General features: G+C 37.4%; 1 protein-coding gene across 1 annotated transcript in view; it reads right to left on the bottom strand.

Annotated features, from left to right (window-relative positions):
* Positions 1–2,225: 2,225 nt before the first annotated feature.
* Positions 2,226–27,463, bottom strand: part of LOC149796269 (thyrotroph embryonic factor-like) — a 38,494-nt gene continuing 13,256 nt past the window's right edge. Inside the window, exons 3-5 of the mRNA XM_089960903.1 lie at positions 15,821–15,961; positions 12,893–12,975; positions 2,226–11,893 (exon numbers count right to left, since the gene is read on the bottom strand). Coding sequence (XP_089817029.1) covers positions 11,651–11,893; positions 12,893–12,975; positions 15,821–15,961 — 467 coding nt within the window. The 3' untranslated portion in view covers positions 2,226–11,650. The remainder of the gene's footprint in view (positions 11,894–12,892; positions 12,976–15,820; positions 15,962–27,463) is intronic.

Genomic DNA, 27,463 nt, shown 5'->3' with positions numbered 1-27,463 from the left:
GTCATTCGCAGAAATGAATGTAGTATCTAATAGGGGGGCTTTCCCCAAAGGTGGCGCTACAAAAACCAGCTCAAAATGGCTGATGTTTACAGCAGGTGTTTACAGCAGGCGTCAAAAGGCGCTTCCATGGGAATGGAGTAAAGGCGTCAAAAGGCCATTCCATGCAAATGGAGTAAAGGCGTCCAAAGACGCTTGCACGAGGTAAAGGGTTAAACAAAGACTGAATTTACTGTAAAATCAACTTGTCTTCTTGTAGTTCAATAAACCAGTCATTTTTTAATATATAATAAAAAAGACGACAATTTCCTATTCTGCGTTCTATTTAAGATCTGAATCCAATGCTTCAAGCTACATGTCACTGTGTAATAGTTTCACACCAAAGTTCAGCTCAGAGATTCAACATTTTTCTAATCCGGGTTTCCTCCGAATATTCTAACCCCATTTGTTCACATTTGGACATTTAGGATGGAGTGTGGGTTCAGAGCAATTACATGCAAAAAATTTGGAATTTGCCACCACCGTAAGATAGCTTACCAGCGGGCCTAGCGAATTTAAACTATGTTATATCGACTTATACCTGCATGAAATCAATATGAAAATTATTTATTTTCTTGAAAATGGCAAGTATTATATTCGTTATGTCTTTAATCCGCTGACAGACTAGATGAAACTCGGCATAGATGAAACCCGACCTGGTACTCGCCATTTGCATTAATAGTCACGTCTTCACAACTCTCAAACGACAACATCAAAAGTACAATAGTTACGTGATATCAACAACAAACTCCTTTTTAATGTTGTTGTACAAAATTTCAGTTATATTAAATTAAAGTCTGATACCTTTTGTAAAAACCAGAAAGAACATATAATTCTAAACATATTTATTTCGAGAACAACTACAAAAAACTTGGCCAGTCTGAGTCATCAAACAGTAGTCTGATTCCCTGCTTCGTATGCTCCCTGCGTGAGAGAGCACATCAACGTGGTAGTCACGTGATACAAAAAAACTCTGGAATATAGAGAATTTTGTGCTCTTTTGTTTTTGTAGTTTTAATACAACCAGTATATAACATTCATTTAATATATTTTTATACAAAATATGAAAATGATGGATGTGAGATTCTGTGTGCTCGTGCAACTAGCAATTGAAATCGCTAGTACCTGCTCAAATTTCATCAATGCATTAGTTTTATGGTCTTTCAGCAGATTAAAGACATAACAATTTTAATACTTGCAATTTCTGAGAAAATAAATTTTCATATCGATTTTATGTAGGTATAACTCGATTTAACAACATTTACGTTTGCTGGCCCATCCGCTAAACGGCTATGCTTTACTGCCACCATGTTCTCCTCTTATGATACTAGACTGGTTTTCATACCTTCCCTATAAAACAATATATGGATATCGAACTGTCTGTGAAACAAAAAGTCTACTAGACGAATCATCCACTAAGCATTTGAATTGTCTCATCAAATATATTCATGTCAAAGCACCCAAATGATCCATACTGCAACCTCCAAATATTCTGGTTAGAACTCGATAAATTTAACTCACGATCAGTTCAGTTACATAACTGTTTCGTACATCAAGTTGTGGAGGAAAATTCCCAGGTTTTTCCAGACTTTCGTCAATATTTGCAAAATTCAAGGACTTTTCACGGTCGGGGAAAAAATTTATCATTTCTCCTGACTTTTTCCCAATAATGTGGGAACCCTGTATAAGAGATAATATTTTTATCAACTATTTTCTGCAAATCATTGGAATAGTATTTTTTCAAGCTATTTGTGCCCCTCAAAATTAGAAATTAAATGGTAATTTCCTTAAGGATTTTTGGTGTACTAAAACTTAAAGAACATGAAAAATTAAAGATAATATTTGACAACTTGCAATATAAGGAACACAATAAAATACATTGTTTTCTGCAAGAGAAAGGAGAGATAATTATGTCATACTTCAACTTCAGGTTAAAAATCTTTGCTTGGGTTCCAGTAAACTTTTTAACATAGCAACAGTGAGTGATCATGTATTTTATTTACATTCAGTTAACCAGTTAAAAATAATATAAAAAGAAACGAGTTGAATAGTAAATTTGATATTTAAATCGTGCTTTTTTATGTGTGCTGGCTTGACAAGTACATGGTAAAAAGCTCCAAGAAAATGGCTGTAAACACAACTGATTGTTGTATCGAGAGATGACTATAAAATATAATGAAAGTAATGGGTTCCTTTAAATCTTTATTTCACTTTAAAAATGAATATTAACAACAATAAAACACAATTTGTGTTAATGATCATGGTGAAAGTCAAAGCTCTTAAATAACAAGGCTTGACCCCCTAATACATATATCTCTTTATTTTCTGCAATTCCTTGGAAAAGAAAAGCTTCTCTGGGTTACTGGGTCCCATGAGCAACTTAAATAAAGTACAATTCCACTAATAACAGCTTTCTAAGTTTAATGTTCTTCAAGTCTAACAATACTGTGATAATTAAAATAACAAGTTTTCATCCTCAATATTTACCCATTTTTTTCTGATCCTAACAATATCCATAAACTCATGGATCCTAGTTTACTGGTCTGAAAACGTCATTACTAAATCAATTTCCAAACAAACATTGCAAAAAATAAGTACATTTGTTTGAGAAATTTATTTTACGATGTTCTCTATGAATCTATATAACAGAATTTATAGGGTTCCTTAACGGCAATTCCTGACACTATGGGTATGTTTTCTTTAAACAGAGGTGTCCTATTGATGCAGGTTTCAGTATGTTCTATATTTGCAAATGTATCTGATAAAGTACAATAGCCTCATTTATAACTAGGACCAGCAAACCAAGACCAATTCACTTATAATAAGACCAGTGAATCAAGATCAATTAATTTATAACCAAGACCAGCGATTCAAGACCAATTAATTTATATCCAAGACCAGCAATTCAAGACCAATTAATTTATAACCAGGACCAGTGAATCAAGACCAATTAATTTATAGTTAAGACCAGCAATTCAAGACCAATTCATTTATAACCAGGACCAGTGAATCAAGATCAACTATTTTATAGCCAAGACCAGCGATTCAAGACCAATTCATTTATAACCAGGACCAGTGAATCAAGACCAATTAATTTATAGCCAAGACCAGCAATTCAAGACCAATTCATTTATAACCAGGACCAGTGAATCAAGACCAATTAATTTATAGTTAAGACCAATTCATTTATAACCAAGACCAGTGAATTAAGACCAATTAATTTATAGTTAAGACCAATTCATTTATAACCAAAACAGCGAATCAAGCTTTACTTATAACTGAGACCAGCGAATCAAGACCAATTCATTTATGACCAAGACCAGTCAATCTAGCTTCATTTATAACTGAGACGTGTTTCAAGACCAATTCATTTATAACCAAGACCAGTGAATCAAGACCAATTCATTTATAATAACCAAGACCAGCAAATCATGACCAATTCATTTATAATCAAGACCAGCCTATCAAGCTTAATTTGTACCCATGACCAATGAATCAGGACCAAGTTACTACCTTCACACTATGTAAAGTCAACTATAATTAAGTTTTGCCCAAAAATAATTTGTGTACAATACCGAACAGCATTTCCAATTCAAAGCCTTACACAAAACTGTACACAATAGCTTATTTTCAAGGGCAGAAACCTTACAACATGGGACAGTTGCCAATGAAAGTGGGTATGTGATGGGGCAGAAATGAGCAAAAATATGTTGTTTTGACAAAGAGGCTAAACATAGCAAATTATTCCCAGCTAACTCATTGAATTATATAATCTATCTCTAATAAGATTGCTACAGTTATCATTTCATTACCTATGTGAACACAAAGTCTAAGAGAACAGAGTTATACACTACCTAAGCAGAACAAAATTTCAAGAGAAAATAATTACATATATACACTATCCTGACAGTTAATACCTATATATACATTATCCAGACAGTTAATACCTACATATGTATATTAAATGAATTTTACCAGAACAGCTGATCATGTGACATCATGTGATGAATTCCATACAACACCTGATCATACCAAGCAATTCCTCTCCAGCATTTTCCAGTTTAGTTGTGTGTGTGTGTGTGTGTGTGTGTGTGTGTGTGTAAGTGTGCCATTAAGAAAACTGGTGAGCTATTTTCGATGTAGAGATTTTTTTGTCAATTTACCAATTTACCACTGGGTAAGTGTTGGAGTCTTTGAAAAGCAGCCTTATGACCTTACCATTTCAAATAACATGTACAGTATCCACTAACCAACTTGCTGTATCATTTACAGAATTTAGTAGCCAACTTCCTGTATCATGTACAGTATCCACTAGCCAACTTCCTGCATCATGTACAGTATCCATTAGCCAACTTCCTGCATCATGTATAGTATCCACAAGCGAACTTCCTGTATCATGTACTGTATCCACAAGCCAACTTTCTGTATAATGTACAATATCCACTAGCCAACTTCCGGTATCATGTACAGTATCCATTAGTCAACTAACTGTATCATGTACAGTATCCACAAGCAAACTTCCTGTATCATGTACAGTATCCATTAGCCAACTTCCTGTATAATGTACTCTATCCACAAGCCAACTTTCTGTATAATGTACAATATCTATTAGCCAACTTCCAGTATCATGTACAGTATCCATTATCCAACTTCCTGTACCATGTACAGTATCCACAAGCAAACTTCCTGTATTATGTACAGTATCCATTATCCAACTTCCTGTATAATGTACAGTATCCACATACCAACTTGCTGTATCATTTACAGGATCCAGTAATCAACTTGCTTTATCATTTACAGCATCCAGTAGCCAACTTCCTGTATAATGTACAGTATCCACTAACCAACAGTATCCACTAACCAACTTGCTGTATCATTTACAGCATCCAGTAGCCAACTTGCTGTATCATTTACAGCATCCAACTTCCTGTATCATGTACAGTATCCACTAGCCAACTTCCCGTATCATGTACAGTATCCAGTAGCCAACTTCCTCTATCATGTACAGTATCCAGTAGCCAACTCCCTCTATCATAAACAGTATCCACTAACCAACTTGCTGTATCATTTACAGCACCCAGTAGCCAACTTGCTGTATCATTTACAGCACCCAGTAGCCAACTTGCTGTATCATGTATAGGATCCACTAGCCAACTTTCTGTATCATGTATAGGATCCACTAGCCAACTTCCTGCGTCATGTATAGGATCCACCAGCCAACTTCCTGTATCATGTATAAGATCCACTAGCCAACTTCCTGTATCATGTACAGTATCCATTAGCCAACTTCCTTTACAATGTACTGTATCCACAAGCCAACTTCCTGTACAATGTACAGTATCCAATAGCCAACTTCTTGTATCATGTACATTATCCACTAGCCAACTTCCTGTATCATGACAGTATCCATTAGCCAACTTCCTGTATAATGTACTGTATCCACAAGCCAACTTCCTGTATCAGGTACATTATCCACTTGCTAACTTGCCTGGCACACTGTCTCAGCTGGCCAACTTGTTGTAGGATGTATATCGTTATACTATCTATACCCTAAGCTGGCCAACTTGTTGTAGGATGTATATCATTATACTATCTATACCCTAAGCTGGCCAACTTGTCGTAGGATGTATATCATTACACTATCTATACCCTAAGCTGGCCAACTTGTCGTAGGACGTATATCATTACACTATCTATACCCGAAGCTGGCCAACTTGTTGTAGGATGTATATCGTTATACTATCTATACCCGAAGCTGGCCAACTTGTTGTAGGATGTATATCGTTATACTATCTATACCCTAAGCTGGCCAACTTGTTGTAGGATGTATTTCGTTATACTCTCTATACACTGGCCAACTTGTTGTAGGATGTATATCATTATACTATCTATACCCTAAGCTGGCCAACTTGTTGTAGTATATATACTGTTATACTATCTATACCCTAAGCTGGCCAACTTGTTGTAGGATGTATATCATTATACTATCTATACCCTAAGCTGGCCAACTTGTTGTAGGATGTATTTCGTTATACTCTCTATACACTGGCCAACTTGTTGCAGGATGTATATTGTTATACTATCTATACCCTAAGCTGGCCAACTTGTTGCAGGATGTATATCGTTATACTATCTATACCCTAAGCTGGCCAACTTGTCGTAGGATGTATATCATTACACTATCTATACCCTAAGCTGGCCAACTTGTAGGATGTATATCATTATACTATCTATACCCTAAGCTGGCCAACTTGTTGTAGGATGTATATCGTTAAACTATCTATACCCTAAGCTGGCCAACTTGTCGTAGGATGTATATCATTACACTATCTATACCCTAAGCTGGCCAACTTGTAGGATGTATATCATTATACTATCTATACCCTAAGCTGGCCAACTTGTTGTAGGATGTATATCGTTAAACTATCTATACCCTAAGCTGGCCAACTTGTTGTAGAATGTATATCATTATACTATCTATACCCTAAGCTGGCCAACTTGTAGGATATATATCATCACACTATCTATACCCTAAGATGGCCAACTTGTTGTAGGATGTATATCGTTATACTATTTATACCTTAAGCTGCCCAACTTGTAGGATATATATCATTATACTATCTATACCCTAAGCTGGCCAACTTGTAGGATATATATCATCACACTATCTATACCCTAAGATGGCCAACTTGTTGTTGAATGTATATCGTTATACTATCTATACCCTAAGCTGGCCAACTTGTTGTAGGATGTATATCGTTATACTATGTTGATAGGAACTCAAGGGAGAAGAGCATTAAACTAAACGAGTCACCCTCCATAAATAAAGCTTTATTATTATCATCATTATTATTATTATTATTATTATTATTATTACTTTCCTCACCATTATTATTAAGTAAATATCCAAAAACAGTAATATGATATACTACTGATATAATGTTTATTTACAGTCTCTATATCATAGATTCATGGGTAACAACTTCAACAAGAGTGTGAAAGATCTGATATCGGTGACCAGTATTAAATAAAATATGTTCCAATAATCAACAATAATATAAAATGTTCCAATATTCAACAACAGTACAGCACGTTTTCAAACATTACAAAAACCTGGAATAACTGCCTTCAACACAACAATTGGCAAATATAAAATGTCATAATAATGAGATAAAAGATTTATTCCTATAAAATATTAATGTAGTGTTCAAATGTTATCAATGAAGTATAAAGCAGAATATAAAACCAAGTTTGTACGTAATTTTGTAAGCTAATAAGATTCCGTAGAAATGGCACAAATAACACTTTATCCCTAATTAATAAGTCACATACTGAGCTAATTAATAATATTAGATCCCTAATTGATGAGTTTGCATACTTGGCTAAATAAATTTTGTTACAGTCAATGGATCCAAAAACGTCCCATTATCAGTACACTATTCATTGTAACAAAACATCCCATTATCAGTACACTATTCATTGTAATAAAACATACCATTATCAGTACACTATTCATTGTAATAAAACATACCATTATCAGTACACTATTCATTGTAATAAAACATCCCATTATCAGTACACTATTCATTGTAATAAAACATCCCATTATCAGTACACTATTCATTGTAATAAAACATACCATTATCAGTACACTATTCATTGTAATAAAACATCCCATTATCAGTACACTATTCATTGTAATAAAACATCCCATTATCAGTACACTATTCATTGTAACAAAACATCCCATTATCAGTACACTATTCATTGTAACAAAACATCCCATTATCAGTAAACTATTCATTGTAATAAAACATCCCATTATCAGTACACTATTCATTGTAATAAAACATACCATTATCAGTACACTATTCATTGTAATAAAAACATCCCATTATCAGTATACTATTCTTGATTTTACCACTATAACCCAAATATTCCTCAAAAAAATGAAAAATATCACAAACGAAAAATACTTCATTGCAAGAATGTTTCAACAACAAAATTAATAAAACTTGAAAAAAGCCACCAAAACAGGATTGTCAATGGAAAATTATGTTCCTGCCCCATGTTTTACTTCCTCTTAAAATTTTCTGCAGAAACAATTGTTCTTTTTTTTATAGCCAAGGTGACCTTTGACCCTTTTGACAACCATACCAATAGGCCTTGTTCTTACCTAATGCAAGCCATCGGCAAAGTTGGGTCAGACATATGACGTATAACTAATGCTAATGTGCCAAGTTTTCATTTTTTCAGTCAAAATAACCATAACCTTTTCATTCCAAGGTCAATGTGGGTCTTGGTCATATCAAGTACAAGTCATCCACAAAGTTGGGGAACTTTATTTTAAACCACTTTCATTCTTTCTGTCAGTCACCTTGACCCTCGAGCTTTTAAGCCCAAAATCGATAAAGTTCTTCCAGAGCTCAAGTACAAAACCTTCAACAGAGTTTGGTAACTGTCAATGGCGGACAAATAAAATTACTGCGTGGAAACAGAAGTAATGGAAGGAAGGACAGACATAACACGATGCTGTGTTTACATACATTTCAATACTACAGCCTTCACTATCACATGCCAGGTTTAACCAACTCATCTCTTAAATCTTTCATGAAATTAAAGATTTTGTCTTCAAGGAATCACAGCTTTTATGCATCAATACAGCAATTTCTTGATTCAACTAACATATATAAAAAAATCTGTGCAAAGAAATGTGACAAAAAGAACAATAGAGCACTATAATAGTTTGTTTCCCTATTACAAATAAAAAATATTCACAAGTGATTTTAAATCTGTGCAGTTAGTCAATTACCTACATTGTTTTTGTCCATTAATTACCTACACTGCTTCAGTCCATTAATTACCTGCACTAATTGTGTCTATTAATTACCTACACTGCTTCTGTCCATTAATTACCTGCCGCATGAAAATCAGCAGTGTTGGGCACTGTGGTCCCTTTCCATAAATCACAGCAGTATAATGCTCTTATAATGCACAATTTAATCACGGACCACATTAAGATGGCAAACCTCATTATAATGATGGCTGTGTCACTGACTCCATGGAATTGATGTAGATTTATTCAATGACCCTATTAAACTGCGTAACCCCTCTTATAAAGCAAGTTTGGTTAATAGCTACAAGAAATTGGGACAATCTTATAATATGGATTTGGTTACTGATACCATTAATTTGGGTAACCCTTAATGATGCAGATTTGGTTGCTGATTCCATTAAATTGGGTAATTCTATAGGATACAGATTTGGTTACTAATCCCATTAAACTGGGACACCCTCTATCATGCAGATTTGGTTACTAATCACATTAAACTGGTTAATCCTCTACGATGCAGATTTGGTTGTTGATCACATTAAATTCATTCAAATGCCACGTAATATATTTTAAATTTTAGTTCCTGAATAATGACACCAAAGTACAATGTAGTTTATACATCATTAAATATGTTGCTATATTTTTACATTACAACAGATTTGTTGGCACATACCTTACTATAACATGGTCTTGATTTAAGGAACATATCTTGATACAAGTCAGCCTCGCTTTTCAGGTGTCACATTTATTGCAATGTGCAAAATGAGCACTGTAATAATCCTTTGTATTTACCTTCAATTAATCAGGTGTACGCATAATGACTGATTGACAGATCTGCCTACATCTCTTTTCCTACCTCCCTCCCTCCCTCTCTCTCTCTCTGAGAAAGACTAAACTGTGTTCTTGGAATTAACTAATGAACCATCCAGAGTAACAATGGATTTGTAATTACCCTTACACACTAAAGCATTCAACTCCGCATAACAATGGACTTGTAATTACCCTTACACATTAAAGCATTCAACTCAGCATAACAATGGATTTGTAATTACCCTTACACACTAAAGCATTCAACTCGGCAAAACAATGGACTTGTAATTACCCTTACACATTAAAGCATTCAACTCAGCATAACAATGGATTTATAGCTACCATGGCGCACTAAAGTGCTAAACCCCATCTAACAATGGATTTATAGCTACCATGGCACATTAAAGTGCTAAACCCCATGCAACAATGGATTTATAGCTACCATGGCACATTAAAGTGCAAAACCCCATATAACTAGATTTATAGCTACCATGGCGAATTAAAGTGCTAAGCCCTATGTAACAATGGATTTATAGCTACCTTGGGGCATTAAAGTGCTAAACCCCATGTAACAATGGATTTATAGCTACCATGGCACACTAAAGTGCTAAACCCCATTTAACAATGGATTTATAGCTACCATGGCACATTAAAGTGCTAAACCCCATGTAACAATGGATTTATAGCTACCATGGTGCACTAAAGCGCTAAACCCCATGTAACAATAGATTTATAGCTACCATGGTGCATTAAAGCGCAAAACCCCATGTAACAATGTATTTGTAGCTACCATGGTGCATTAAAGTGCTAAACCCCATGTAACAATGGATTTATAGCTACCATGGTGCACTAAAGTGCTAAACCCCATGTAACAATGGATTTATAGCTACCATGGCACACTAAAGTGCTAAACCCCATGTAACAATGGATTTATTTATTTACCTTGAGATGTCAAAGCTGCAAATTGCTGACTTTACAAGGGGATATTTCAATTGAGAAATTAGACTGAGGTAGATGAAGTGGAAATTGAGATTTCATAATTTTATTAAAGTATAATTTGCACATATTAATTTTTCTAAATTTTACCCTGCAAATACTACCTTATACACGAGAAAGAATATAATGTTGCAAATCAGCAATTTCATTGATAAATACAATGGTCATATTTGCACTGGCTCCTCAACTCATAATCTAATCTCTGACTTAGGATGCTGATGAAAAATAAATATATTCACCTGTATGGAGCTACATTTTCCTGAATGGCATAACATCAAAGTAAGTACTCATGTGAAAAGTGTTCATTTGGACAGAACTACATTTGTTTTCCTGAATGACACTGTTAAAGTGTTTACCTGCACAGAGCTACAATTGTTTCCAGATTCTGACCTGAGAAAACATTGCTTCTCAAAATGGGCCATCAGGCTAAAGTGCATCTGACATTACTAATTGTAAGTACAACTCATCTGAAGTTAGATTGAAGGATACACAGTGACTCCATTTTTAAGGCTTGTGCTCAGCAGGGTACCTACTATCAGATCAGGCAGGAGAGACTATGATCGTGTCCTTGGGCAAGGCACTTTACTGTCCCTTGCACAATACAACCTTCAACGTGTTGCTGTGCCATACATTATCATAAAGTAAATTCATATGGAATGCAGGCAAATCTTAGAAAATCTTTGTACAAAGATAAACCCATTATTCTTTATTCATTGAGATAGAACTTTTTTAAGATGTACGATCATTAAAAAAAAAATAAGAGAAAGACAAATTTCAATCTTTTTCACTTTTATATCATACTATTCCTCACAGAAATTAGTACATGTAGTACTTAAAGATGCTGGACATCATTATGTCACCAACTTTATGCACATATGTATTTGTCAAGATGTCACGAAACAACAAGTACGATGTACAAAGCATTTGTGGAGATAATACAATGTCATGTGGAAAATATGCAACTATACGACTCAATCAATTAATGTCTTCTTTATTTGATTCATACTTTCCCAAGCGGTTGATCAATGTTTTATTTTCCTTCTTGAGTTTGTCAAGTTCAATCTTCAATTCATCATTTTCCTTCTCAAGAAATGCAGCTCTCATCGTAATCTGGTTTTCCTTGATTCTACGAGCATCTCTTGATCTCTTGGCGGCAACATTGTTTTTATTTCTTCTGCTCCAGTACCTGTCATCCTTTAAATCATCTGGCACGTAAGTCTGGAAAAAATATTTAAAATCCTTAGAACAACTCAATATACATCAAATAATTCACCGTTACAAAATGTTGTTTGGTAGATAGTGACCTTGTCCTATTTACACTTGGGGTATGGTCATGGATTCCATACAGTTGTTTCCTGCCAGTTCTGGGGGCCCCAAGTGGTCTAAAGCGCTCTCCGTTACGGATCACTGCCATCTCACCCGTCTGTGTCAGTTTGAGTCTCGAATTCAGCCAATTTGGGTATGTGAGAAAGCTTGCCAGTAGGTTCTCGTGGGTCGGTGTTTCTTTCTGGGGTTTTCTTGGGTTCTTCCTCCACCATTAATACTGGCCACCATGTATAGCCTATCGTGTGCTGAAAAATGGTATTAAACCCCACAACAACAACATGCCAGTTCTATCATTTTAATTTTTTTTTACTTCATTTAAGCTTTTAGCCAAGATGAATCAACTGTTTGTGGTTTCACATGTTTATACACTTTTAAGCATGCATGACAATACATACACAAACTTTCTTTTCAAATATTTCTGTATCATTGATCTCACCAAAAAGCCATGACACACTGTATTCACTCCTGTATCAGGTGACCTCACCAAAAACAACATACTTCAGGTGGTCTCACCAACAAGCACTGGCACACTTTACACATTATCTGGTGATCTCCCCAAAAAGCAATACACTTAAGGTAATCCCACCAAAAATAAAACACTTCAGGTGGTCTCACCAAAAAGCAATGGCAGACTTTTAAGTTTATATGAACTACATTATAATGAACAGGTACATACATTAAATACCAACTTTTTCAGGTTAAAAAAGAGAATTTTGCCTGTCAACAAGAACCCTTCTGAGGTAAGTATATACTGCTGTGGGTTTTTTTTACAAGTCCATCACAAGAGTTACACAACTACTCTTTCGACATCAGTATCGAATGACACCTCTGATGGAAATGTGATAACTGTATCTCTCCAAACCTACGCAGGGAGGCAAATATAGCACATACCTTTTTAGATTTTTTTATGAGTGGCTGTGGTTTCAACTCCTCAGGATTGAATCTGTGATTTTGGGGATCAAAATTCTCTTGACCTGCAAATAATAAACAAAATGGTAAGAGCCTGGAGAAAAAAAACAGAAATTAAGTTAATTTCTGCCTCCCACCTTAGTGTCAAAATGAGATACTGAAATCTTAATGTGCACTTTAAGACTAACCTGTCAAGTTACTGCAGAAATATATGGCCTATTTCAAAGGGCTACATGTGTTACATGACAGGTAATGAAAGGACTACATGTGTTACATGACAAACAATCAAAGGGCTAAATCTGTTATATGACAGGCAATCAAAGGACTACATGTGTTATATGACAGACAGTCAAAGGGCTACATGTGTTATATGACAGGCAGTCAAAGGGCTAAATGTATTACATGACAGGCAATCAAAGAGCTACATGTATTACATGACAGGCAATCAAAGGGCTACATATTTTACATGACAGGCAATCAAAAGGCTACATGTGTTACATGACAGACAATCAAAGGACTACATGTGTTACATGACAAGCAATCAAGAAGCTACATGTGTTACATGACAGGCAATCAAAGGGCTACATTATGTTACATGACACAGTCAAAGGGCTACATATGTTACATGACAGGCAATCAAAAGGCTACATGTGTTACATGACAGACAGTCAACAGGCTACATGTGTTATATGACAGGCAATCAAAAGCTTACATGCGTTACATGACAGACAGTCAAAAGGCTACAAGTTTCATGGTTTTATCATGACTTATATTGCGTGTTTCATAAGGTCATTAATTATTATTGTTGTTGTTGCTGTTTTTATTATCAAAACATAATGAAGAAGAATCCTAGCTTTTAGATACATATTGGTTGAAATAGTGTATAGTTTGATAAATAAATGATGTTGAGTCAAAGTTACTTATTTTTTCTCTTTTTTTTAATGGTTACTATATGACATCCATTCACACATGAAGTGCCCTGATCTTGAAACATTGTCCAACCATGCTCCAAGTGCCCTGGTCAGCACCCCCGTCATTTGAAATTCTAGCTGGAACGCTGCTGTAAGATTTGGGGCTGGCTGACTTGTATGAACAAGCCATACGGTACTGTAAGATTTGGGACTGGCTGACTGTATGAACAAGCCATAGAGTACTGCAAGATTTGGGACTGGCTGACTGTATGAACAAGCCATACAGTACTATAAGATTTGGGTCTGGCTGACTATGAACAAGCCATACAGTACTATAAGATTTGGGACTGGCTGACTGTATGAACAAGCCATACAGTACTGTAAGATTTGGGACTGGCTGACTGTATGAACAAGCCATACAGTACTAAAAGATTTGGGACTGGCTGACTGTTTGAACAAGCCATAAAGTACTATAAGATTTGGGACTGGCTGACTGTATGAACAAGCCATACAGTACTATAAGATTTGGGACTGGCTGACTGTATGAACAAGCCATACAAGCCAGAAATAGTGTGTAAAAGGTTTATTATCATTTTAGGGAAGAGTTCGAGTACGACTTCGAATATAATATGATTGTGGCTTGGCTTCTGAAATTTAACAATTTCACAAGTTTCTTGAAGTGTTATGCTAAAATAAACATTATCGGAAATGTTACTTGTTACTGATCCATGAGTAAAGCCAGTAAGTCGTCTTAGTAATTGTCTTCAGTTAATTCTGTATACCATCGTTGCTTCTTTAACTGCATACACAAACAAGCAGCAGACAATGTGGTGGTTGCTAAAAGATTCTCACAATTTAATTAACATCAAAAAATGAAAGCCGCCAACATGTTTGCTGGGCTTGGCGGTGTTATTAGATGCAATCAGTTGACCAGAAAATAATATCCGCTTTATTAGCTGGAAATTGAAAGGTTATGAAATTGTACATGCATTCATCTTTACATTTTTTTTTTTAAAGTGACTCGTGACCATTGCAGGCCTACTGCACTTAGTTCTCTGGTTTTACATGGGTATGGTGTTTGTTTATGAACTCGTTATTAATATCCTATTTTTTAAAAAAATATTTTACCGTTATGGAAAAGCAAGTTTACAAACGCAAATCATTCTTTGCACTTTGCACCATGATTAATAGTAGTTTTCACACGTTTCTTTCGATATTCACAAAATCTGAAGTAAAAGTTATATGCCTGCTGAAAGCATGTGCTGATTGGTAATTATTCTTGTTGTAGTCGTTCAAACAAATAGGCATACAAGCGTTAATTATTGGAAATTCGCAATGGAAAAGTGTACACAGAAACGCATATAAGAAAATTTTAGCAGTATGAAATTTGTAAAGACACCGTTCATAGACACTGGAATGTAATGAACCATACACGTGCTTCGTCTTTCTTAACCTAATTTTGCTGTTAATTTTTCCCATTGAATTCAGACACATAATGTGTGACAAAATTAATGAATAGTTTAAATATGGATGCAATTTTTGCGATGGAATTACATATTTTATTGATTAATTTCAAGCCCCGGTGGTACGATATCAGACAGCAAGTAAACAGTGTTGATACTCTATTCATGCTATATATTAGATGTTGAATTCAGATACAATGATCAGGGGAAAAAAATACTGAATATTGTAAATCTGTGTGCAATTTTTCAATGGAATTACATGCACGATAGTAAACAGTACTGATACACTATTCATCATATACATTGGACATGAATACACGTGTATGTGCCATCGAGTTGTTCTCTCAGAAAAGTAAAATACTGTAAAATCCCACAATAGCGCGACCCCAATATTACTGCGATCCAATTTTGTGGACCCCAATTATCGCATTACGGCGGGGTTCCACTCTGTTTCATTGAACCATTCACACGATGGTAAACACTAAGTGAGGTAATTCTGAAACCTGACAATGGGGTACAAACACTGATCTATTAACCTGGTATAACTGCCGTGTACATTTCCTCTTGCTGTTTTATTTTCAGTTTGGAGCAGTCAGCCTTGCATGAAGTCTCTTCCTTTGCTGTGTCTGGAGGCACATCTTTTTCTCTCTCAGTGGGTCCTTTGGAATTCTTATAGCCTGCAAATTATATCTGACGTGTTATTTTTGAAAGTAAACCAATTAACTTGCAATGTTCTGCTTTCTGTACGATAATAAATTGAAAATAAACCAATTAATCTGCAATGTTTGGCTTTCTGTATGTTATTACTTTCATTCATCCAACTTCATGTAATACAATTCAACTAGAGAAAATGAACAAATGTCAAATAATACAATTCAACTAGAGGAAATGAACAAATGTCAAATAATACAATTCAACTAGAGAAAATGAACAAATGTCAAATAATACAATTCATCTAGAGAAAATGAACAAATGTCAAATAATACAATTCAACAAATGTCAATTTAATTCAAAAACAGGGAATAAACAAATGTCTAGTAATATAAGGCTCAGCATGTAGCCAAATGAACTAATCAGTAATGTTACAAACCAGTTGTTTCAAGCAAGGGCTGCCAGCCCAAGCATACAGTGCATGGTTTTGACATCCCACACATGCAATAACTCTATCGACATATTAGTTTTTCGTGTAGAAGACTGGAATGTGCATCTTACAAAACCACCTGACTGAAGACTGATTGGGGATGGCATTACAAAAAGAAATCCAGTGCAATCTTAAAAGCTGACTTTCAAAATAAGATATAAGCGACTTGATCAGACCAGTAACTATGCAAAAGAAAACGTCTTTTTTCTTCAAAAGATTGATAGGAAGCAAAATTCTGAAAAAAAAGGCCACTGATGAAGTCTTCTTCAAGAAATGTATGAAAGACCAAGTAGCTCAGAAGAGTGAAGTGACATCAAAGGTAGCGACTGTGTACCACTGCAGTCAGTTAGAAACAATAAAAAGACTGAGAATCTGCCTACATTGGTCGTGACAATCTCCAAGTGTTCAATTTGAGTGTTGTCAATGGTCCATATGACTGGGAGCTATAATTCATATGAATGGGTGCTATAATTGGCATGACTAGGTCCAGTCATTAGATGACAAACATTGTACTGGATATATTGGGATAACAGATCAGTAAGTCTGGACCTGGTGGCTGAGACCATGCCAGAGTGTAAATGCTTCTGGGCTTGCTGATTTGGTACCAAAGTCCAGTACCAGCTAGTGAGTGAAGATCACCACAGCCATTAGCAGGATCAACATGTAGTAATGAAATCTCCACAACTGGGCAAAGTGGACCGCTGTATCATTCCCATGTTGATCCTCTAATCTGTGTTGGTGTGCTCTTGTAACACTACCAGTGATTGCAGCGCTGCAACTGTGTGGGAAGCCCATTGTCACAAATATTGCCAAGTCTTTTTCTAACTGAGATGGTGTATCCAACAATGATAGTGTTGCAAAGTAATGTTCTTACGACATCCCAAACATCTTTCACATTTACTACATTTAAACCTGCCAACAGTTGCTGATACCTGTAATTAAATATTTAACCCAGCCAACAGTTGTTGATACCTGTAATTACACATTGAACACTGCCAAGAGCTGTTGATACCTGTAATTACACATTTAACACTGCCAAGAGTTGTTGATACCTATACTTAAACATTTAACTCTGCCAAGAGTTGTTGATACCTGTAATTACACACTGAATACTGTCAAGAGTTGTTGATACCTGTAATTACACATTGAACACTGCCAAGAATTGTTGATACCTATAATTACACATTTAACACTGCCAAGAGTTGTTGATACCAGTAATTACACATTTAACACTGCCATGAGTTGTTGATACCTGTAATTACACATTTAACACTGCCAAGAGTTGCTGATACCAGTAATTACACATTTAACACTGCCAAGAGTTGTTGATACCTGTAATTACACATTTAACACTGCCAAGAGTTGTTGATACCTGTAATTACAAAGAACAAAGTGCATATACTGGTCAAGCATCACATGGAGCTTACTGTCAAGTGGCTGATAGGAATTTAGATAATGCTAGACAAAATGACTTAATACTAGTAATAAATAATCATTTACTTGAAAAAATTGGCAAAATGTGTATTGAGATGAATTTTAAATGGTATAAATCACAGGGCAGGCAATCAAGAGAGCAAAAGTAATGTACATTTCCAGTTGACCAACTCTCCCCATTTCTCACTGCCAACCGTAGCACCTTTCCCCCATCCATGGTAAAATAAAAAATAAACAATATAATGTTCAAAAATTGAAAAACAACCTATCCTAATTTAAAACCAATACAACAGGAAACATTTTTTAATGGCCGTATCAAAGTTGGACAAATGAACTCGGCAAAATATTTATTTATGATGATCACAGCAAATTTAAGTGAAAAACAAGGAGTGTTTATAAAACTCTTAAGGGTTGTGCAAACATCAAAACAAATGGATGACATTTGTGAAGCCTCTTGTAAAAGCAAGATGAGCAAACACAAGCTGAAGTAGTATCTAGCAAATGTGTGATTTGGATTTTTAACGTATCTTTAACAATTTTTAAGTCATATCGATACGATGTCTGCATGTGGCAATTTATAGTGATGACTAGCACTGGGGCATCATGTCACAGACATGTAGCACGATGTCCCATCCAGTCACATTATCTGGACACCAGGCCTACCAGTCCTAACACTAACCTCTTAATGCAGAGCTACAAGTGAGGCAGCTATTAGTACCATTTTTGTAAGTCTCGGTCGGGTATTGAACCCAAGGCCTCCTGCGGTTGAGGTGCATGCTCTAACCACTAGGTCATCGGAGCGGTCTATCTAGCAAATGATGGAATTTGTTGCAAATCCTATCTCCAAAGGGAGACCACTCATCTGATATCTGTCTTGACAAGCTGAGATTTTAGCACTTTTGTTGCTAAAAGAAACCAGATATGTTAGATTTATGAGTCTGTACTCCTGATGTAATGCAATTCAGAAAAATACATTCTATTTGATGAACTATTCAACTAACCTGTCCACATACATGAGGATAACTCTCTTTAACCTTTACATGTACATGGCAGGCAGTTCCACAGTTTCACCATTTTAATGGAAACCATTCAGATATCTTTACTTTTGTCTGTGATTCTAGGCCTTCGACTAAAAACCTGAAAGACATGAAACCAACAATTTAAGTAAAATCAACTAATTATTTACTTTTCTAATTTACAGTGTAAATATATGAAACAGTATTGTAAATTAAATCCAAAATGCTCTATCACAGGTCCAAAAGTATAGAAATGTTTGGAATCAATTCCAACAGTCTCGAATGTCCTAACTCACCACAACAATATAATCAAGAAATTCTCTGAATGAGCTCTCAGTAATTCCAATGTGGAATTTTTAACTGAAAGAATTCAATGTGCACTTTGTAATTCCATTGAAATAAATAACAAATAATTGCTTTAAAATTATATCTGAACACAACTGCAAACTCTGATCATGAATTCACAAAGAATGTTAAATTGGAATGAAGACTTTATTTACAATAACCTCTATTTACTTATAAACTGTCACCTGATGCAACAGAATTTTCTGGAAAGGTTGTCATTTCTAATTGGAAAAATTCATCAAATTAAACAAATTTATTCTGAACTTAAAAAGCAGTCAACATCTTAAAAGAGCTTCATGAACAATGAGTTAAGAACTCGATATATATATATATATATATATATATATATATATATATATATATATATATATATATATATATATATAAAACATGCCACAAAGCATCAACCCCTCCAGGTGCCTACTTCCATGATCTGAAACCCTATTTATATCATACCCTGATACACACTACATCATCCTGCCACATACCATGATATCTTTCTGCCCCAAAAAACCATATCATCGTACCACATATCCTGCTACATTAAACATGATTAACTTCTCAGTCCCTGAATTTTGGAGCTGGCATACAAGGTAAACAATGACAGACATATATGAACACACGGCCCAATGGACACTTTTTTCTAATATGCTCCCTGCAAGAAAACACCCTATAAAATCAAAAGCAATTCCCCATGGCCAAATTAGATGTTAATTTTACCCTTAAGCAGCAGAGGGGGCGAATCGGACATTTTGTCCAATCGTTATTTTGCTTAATTAATACTTTCTGCACTCAACGATCTAGTGTCGTCAGCGCCTGGTAAAAAAAAAACGACGACGGTCCATCCTACACGATGGTGACGTCATTTGGTTTAATTAACACCTTCTGCGCGTTGATCCCCAGCGTCGTCAGCGTCCGGTAAGCACATCGACGACCGCGTCGATGTCATTGCCCCCTCTGCTGCTATGATCTTACAAACAGAGTGATCACTAACTCCTCCTCTTGCAGATCAATTAGGTTATTTGACTGATCGGTAAGTCTGAAATTAATTCTCGTTAAAAACCGATCATGGCATCGCATATAGACCGGATTAATCGGACTCTCAATGATCAAAAATCCCGGAGGGGCTGTTGGTGAAAACGAATAAAGGATATACCCCTGTTGAGCTTGATTTGATTGCTTGGTATCCACCTGATAACTCCCTTCGATAACATCACACACTAGATTGATCGCTATCACTGATGCGATATTTACGTTGTATGGAGCAATATGCCTACCACCATCTCCGTTATCGTGTCTGAGGATAGTTGATGGGGGGGTGTCCGCGGGTGGATTCTCAGGCCATCCTAGTATGGTTCTTATTGAACTGTTATAAATATCAACCATATACCCCGGTGTGCTTATTTCAATCGTCGACGATAACGTCGGTTCATGAACCGTAATAGCGATTTTTGATTCCTTTCCTGTGATCGATTTTATCCTGCGTTGAAATTCTTTATTGATTTGCTCTATTTGGTATGACCCAGTTGGTATTGTAACCTCCTCCCAGTTTGGGGTCCCATCGGGTTTATTTGTCCGTGCAAAAACCAGCGAGTTATTAGGTTGTTGTCCGTTAAATGCGTCCGCTCGGATATTAGGCCAACTGTGATATACTCGCAATTTTGCCAGCGCTATTTCCTTTACTGGAACCGGTGATGGGAAGTTCACACTGAATTCGGGTTTCGTTGATGTTATCGATATCATACTTGTTTGTACCGGAGTGGTGTTCTCCGCGATCCGCTGAAGTAATTGAGACCCTTCGGGGTTCAGCGACATTATTATTATTCGTTGTTTTTAGTGTCTAATTTTAACAACCAGGTGGTTTCGGCTTCCAGTTGAAAATCCTCGATTTTTGACATCGCGGAGCTATATAACTGGACCATCGTGGAGAATTCAACATCGGATACGAACAAATTATCAATCGATAACGAGATCAACCCGGATAATTTCGAGTATGCGTCGGATACTATTTGATGTTTTACTGTATACTCGTTGAGTTTTTTCTGAAAACACGATGATATCTTCCTAGTGATTGCGTTGGCGACTCCAGCAACTGTTGTCATTGCGGAGACAGCGATTGGAACAGCGATCGGGGTTATCGTGGTCACCGTGGATAAAATAACACCGGCGCCAGCTACTATACCCGACACCGAGTACACGACCGCGTCGATGGCGGTTATTTTACGACGGTATTTTTTTATTTTTACACGGTATTGTTCGGAAAGCGTTTTCAAGTTCGCGGAAAATTCTTTTGCGGTATCGAATCGATATTGATGTGACGTCGGTGATACCTCTGATTCAACTTCCTTGGTGGTCATTTTTATTTTAAAAGAGCTAGTGTTTTTAATTACTTAGATTCGCTGCAAATTCCACATACCATGTAATGTTTGCCCGGGCTAGATTTCTATCAACGGTATAAATTGTAAACTGTTCAGTTGCGTTCTTGTCTATAATTGTTGATATTGTATTGTTAAACCCGGATGAACTCGACGATAATATATTAAACTGCATCATTGAAATCAGTGTCAATCGATAAATGCCCTTAACAGTTGCGGTGATATTTACTGTATTCTGTGTAGGAGTCCAATCGAATGATCCATGCCGAATTGTGTATACTGTGTTGATGATGTTCTCATGAGGGATTTTTATTTTTTCAAATTGCTCTGCTACTCTCGGTAGCCCGTCTTTAATCGCTTCAACATCAGTTCTGATTATTCCTATTTCCTGCCAATGCGCGTCTATATTATTCTTGTTCGCTGCAACATTAGTTTTGATTGTTTCTATTTCCCGTGTATTCTCGGTCATACTTTTTTTGTTCGCTGCAACATCAAGTTTGATTGTTCCTATTTCATATGTATGCACGTCTATGCTTTTTTTGTTCGCTGCAACATCAGTTTTGATTATTCCTATTCCCCGCCAATACGCGTCTACATTTTTTTTGTTCGCTTCAACATCAGTTTTGATTGTTCCTATTTCCTGTGTATGCGCGTCCACACTCTTTTTGTTCGCTTCAATATCAGTTTTGATTATTCCTATTTCTTGTGTATGCGTGTCCATATTATTTATGATCGTTGTAACATCAGTTTTGATTGTTTCTATTTTCCGTCCATGCGAGTCTACATTATTTATGATCGTTGCAACATTAGCGCCGATTATTTCTATTTCCCGCTCATGTACTACTACACCATTTCTGTTCTCTGCAACATCAAGTTTGATTGTTTTTATTTCCTGTCCATACGCAGTGATATCATTTATAGTTGTTGTAATCTCATCCGGTCTGGTATTTTTTTTACCAAAGAATTTATCAAAGTTGTCATCGATCCTGTTAACATTTTTCCGTAACGAGACAAATTGGCCCGACAGCGTTGCAAAATCCAAAATAGCACCCATTATTGCTGCAAGATTTGGTTCGGTTACCGCCGGGGTCCCGAAAAAACTAGCGGTAGTGAGTTGTATATCGGTGATAGATTTTTTCACCTCGGTGGCAGATTTTTTCACCTGCGCGTCAAGTTCGGTCACCGATCTATCCAACCTTATAAAACCGTCTTTGACTAATGTTACCGCCGATATATGTTCACCCGGTTTGAGTCGTCCGTCGCCGGTATACAGCGCGATAGTGCCCTCGGCGGCGTCACGCTGTCGTGTTAAAACGTCATTCAGCGACACATTACCGGATTTCAATTTACCCTGGCGGTCTTGAAATACAACTATTTCATCTGGGTCAACACTGGTTAAGTTCAACGTATCAGCGATTTCATCCTCAATTAGTTTTTTTATGTCATCGGTGGCGGCTGTTTCCGTGGATTCTTTCAGCGCCGAAACCGATCGTCCCCAAATATCAATCATTATTATTGTAAATGTTATTCTCTAAAATCCGTTGAGCTTCTACAACCCCACTAGTGTATTCGTTTACAACCACATGAGGTGGTTTCCGCGATGATGAAATCGCCGCAAGTACGTTCAATACCTCACGGCCACATATCGGTGGGTCACTTAATCGCTGTGTTGGCAGCGTGGAATAAAAAACCCGGGCTGAACACGCCCGGATATACCGCATGAATTCGTTTGGTGGGGTTAACCCGTATGAATCAAAATAGACGATTGCACGCGGATCAATCGCGTACGCAACCCAATGAGTTCCCGCTCCGGAGGACCCATCGAGGTTAATTATGCCTGTTTCAGTATTCCTTGGGGCCGCCGGTAATTGATTCCTCATAAAAACACCTCTGAAGTTTTTTATCGCTAGCGCGTTTGCGGCGCCTATTAAATCAAAATTAGACATGGGAGTCATAGACTCCCGAGTCAATAAACGGTTCCTGGTAGTCTTAGACCCTTTCCCGAGTACCATGAATACGGGGTTCCCGGTAGTCTTAGACCCTTTCCGGCCACGGGTCGTTTTTTTTTGTAGCCTTTCCCGGTTGCCTTCTTCAATGCCATTCCCGCCGCGGTACCAACGGCTCCTAACGCCGCCGCCTTAGCCACTGCTGGTGCGGCCGCGGCAATCAACGCTGGAATCGCGGCTAACAGCGGAAATATCCCACCGGTCTTTTCCATGTTTTTAATTGCTGCGGCTGAAAAATCTATTTGAACACCCTTTTTATTCTTCATCGCATCATTGAAATGTTTTATTTGACGCGCCGTCAACGATATCTTATGATTACCACCTGCCATCTGTGACGGCTTCAGCGTTATTGTGGTCCCGCATTGTTTAGCCGACTTTGATCGTAATTTCTTGACTTGACCATCAGTCAACTCTACACTGACGACACTATACGACATTTTATTGTAAACGCGTTTGTGTTTTCAATTACATGTTTTCCACTGGCGCATCAACGATTCTCATTCGTCCACCAACGCCTTCTAGCAGCATTGATTTATCGCTGAGAATGACAGCAACCGCTCTATAATTAACACCACCCGGGGCTATACGAGCTCGGAAGTGTATATCAACGACGGATTGTCTCGTTAAATCAAGGTGTTCCAACGAAAAATAATAAATCGGATACAGCTTTTTAAAATCAAGTTGTGATATTTGCAAACCAGTGTCGACGTTTTGATCACGACCCATATACGACAGCAATCGATGGTACACACGTGCGACATGGTTGTTGCCGTAATTAAGCTGTATATCCTCGGATGGTTCCTGTTGTCCGTTTATTCTCAGCGAAACATCCCTGACTCCTAATTGATCAAATATCATATGGCTGTGTTCTTGACTACCCAATCGTTCCCTATTCTGCAGCGCTATGAATATATGACGCGGGGCTGAAACACCTTGTTTTGATGCCAGGTGCCATGTAAACGTATCGGCGACGTTATCCTCTTTAGCATCAGTTGTTACCGCTAGCCAACTCAACAACGATTTCCCTCCCTGTTCCATAAATGCTAACAATCGTGCTTCCGTGGTAACTGATGGAGTCAGCACCGGCATCCACAATGCCATTTTAGTTAAAATGACTTTACCGGCAGCGACGCCAGCAGCACGCCATATTGCATTGTTATCATCGCCCCTTCGCGTCAGCGCGATTGTATGCTTAGCCCCATAGACAACTTTTCTGACATTTCTGCAGAATCCAAATATGTGATGGAGTGGAATCGCGCATGAAAACTGTCGGCGTGGTCCTTGCAACATTCCTACTCGTGCTGCGAATCCTAGATTGTAATCATTGTTGGTGCTTTTTATAATATTGAAATTAGCGCCTGGTCTTGCTCTGCGGTCTGGATTGGCTGCTTCAGCCTGTGGGTCAGTTGCGGTATTTCTTTCCGCCAGCACGTTGATGTACTGAATATGGTCAGCGTTATCGGTGGAGTCCTTTGCGAACATTATAGATGGGCCCGCCGATCTTGTATAATCATCCGAGTATCTCGCCAACCCAATTATCGTCGTTGCAACATCAACCTCGCGTTCTATTGATTCAATTTCTCGCCCGTCAATAAGATATCTGGCGCTCTCAAATAACGCCATGATACCGTTGTTGACGAAGCCAACTCGAACACGATGGTCATCTGCGTATGGTGCATTATCGGCGGCATTTGTCACGAGTTCTCCCTCGATTTCGATAAACGCTTCACACGGCAAAAAATATTTACTGGTATCTTGGACTTGAAGTTCAATTCGCGATCGTAGGTCAGGTTGCGCTGCATAATAAGAATAATATTGATAATCACGGACAGAATCATCCCTGCGCACTGGGGCGTCCATATCAAACGCGGGGTCAGCGGTTCGCGCAAACATTTTATTATTATTCATGTCGGTGTTTTCAATTGAAATCCATCAACGTCGTTTTCGTCGTAGACCACTCCCCGCTATCGCGTTCATGAGCGCGTTGGTTGCCGCATCGGCTGATGGCGAAGTCGCCAACGACTCTAGTTTTTCTTCCACGGCGTTATTTATTACTTTACTGACATTCGCAGGCATCACTGTCGTTGATGGCATCACCGGTGGTTTTTGTTTTTTTCTCCTCACCAACGACATTAGTTTGTCCCGCGCGGCTGAAAGCGCCTTTCCGGCAACATCTCCAATAGCACTAATACCCTTATCACGAATAACATCAATAGCCTTCATTCCTAATTGTTTGGCTAACGGCGCTACTTTTGGAGCCATTCTTGTAAATAACCCCGCAATGGTGCTACCGAGACCATCTCCATAGTACGCGCGGTAAACAGGCAATCGCGAGTTTACCACGTAGACGAGTACTGGTTTATCATGGTTGTAGTGTATGATCATCCTTATTAAAAACACCAGTTTTCCAATTAATCATCCACGAGTTCGTCTATGAGCGTTCGATATGCATTAATGTCCATAATACCGCCTGCAAATAACCGCTTGCAAATATCAGCGGCCTCATTGATTATTTCCGGAGAGTTATTTCCGGCTCGTTTTCCTCCGATTAGTACCTCTAGCCGTGATATATCACTGAGAACACTACCAGGACAGGTAACGCCGTAGGATTCTTTACCAACAGAGTATCCTTTTCCTTTTTTTGGTGTTATACTCTTAACTTCCTTGTGGAATGCGTCGTAATCGGATTTACTACGATGTGGTAATGCATCTTTATGTTTACTTGCTAAATACACTATTCTTGCCCAGTCCTTTAACGACTTTATATTTTTCTCGTAACCGCTATTGATATGCTTCTTATCTCGTATGCTCTTAGCAAAATTGTTGGCAGTAAAATTAATTAATTCTTCCCTGCTGCTGAAGCCTCTAATTTCATCTATTGTGCTCTTCTTGAGTACAATACGGGGTATATTCCCCTCTTTTTCTTCCGGTATTTCTTCTTCTGGTATTTCCTCTTCTGGTATTTCTTCTTCCGGTTCTTTCGCAGTAGCACCTAGTTCTTCTTCATCGGCCATTGTAACATAGGGTTCTTGTGGTTCGGTTATAGCGAGTGGTGGCGGCCTCCGTGTTGTAGCAGCCGCTATTTTTGCAGGAAGTGTTTCTAAAGACCTTTTTGTTTGTTCGGTCTGAGCCGCTATCTTTTCAAGCGCACCGAGAACGGGTACAGTTGCCGCCGTAACATCTTTGGTCGCTTTAGTTACCGGGGCAAAGAGTTGTTCGCTTCCAACAGTAAAATCGGTTTGCATTTGTTGCCGCGTTTGAAGTTGCTCTCGGACCCTGTCTCGTAACGGTATGAACTTTTTAAGCGCCGCTAGCCGCTCTCTGGCTAGCCGAGTAGTAAGTGATTCGCCTACCATTATTGCAATTGCGAAGCAATTTCTAATTTCTCGCCGGAGTTTTCGTCTATAATCCTTCTAATGTTTTTGATTTTACTAGAAATCTCCCGGCGTCGTTCATAAACACGTCCGAGTTTTTTTCGTATTATTTCAACGGCAGTGAATAGTCCAATGAATGCATTTGCGTCATTGTGGTACAAGTTTTCATTAATCGTATGTTGCAATCGTTTTATAAAAAAGTACTCGCGGGCCAGGGTAAAACGCCCCCGTTTCGACTGTTCGTTAATAATCTCATAATCGGATAATATTTTTTCACTGTCGAGACCATCAGATAATTCAATTCCTTGATTTTTTAATTTTGAAATCTCAGTTAATATATTATTGATGTCTTCGATATTCATTATTCTTATAAAACATCTTGTTTTTAAATAAAAAAAATGAAACCCCGTGTATCAATTCCGAAGGTGTTCATACTTTGTTTTCTTCCGGAATGGACAATTTATTGTCAGCGCCGGTGGCCTTGTCAG

This window comes from Sinohyriopsis cumingii, chromosome 6 (genome assembly GCF_028554795.1).
Source record: "Sinohyriopsis cumingii isolate HCF-2022 chromosome 6, ASM2855479v2, whole genome shotgun sequence".
NCBI classification, from domain to species: Eukaryota; Metazoa; Mollusca; class Bivalvia; order Unionida; family Unionidae; genus Sinohyriopsis; species Sinohyriopsis cumingii.
Note: the sequence above shows the minus strand (reverse complement) of the source record. Positions and strands in the feature narration are given on the sequence as shown.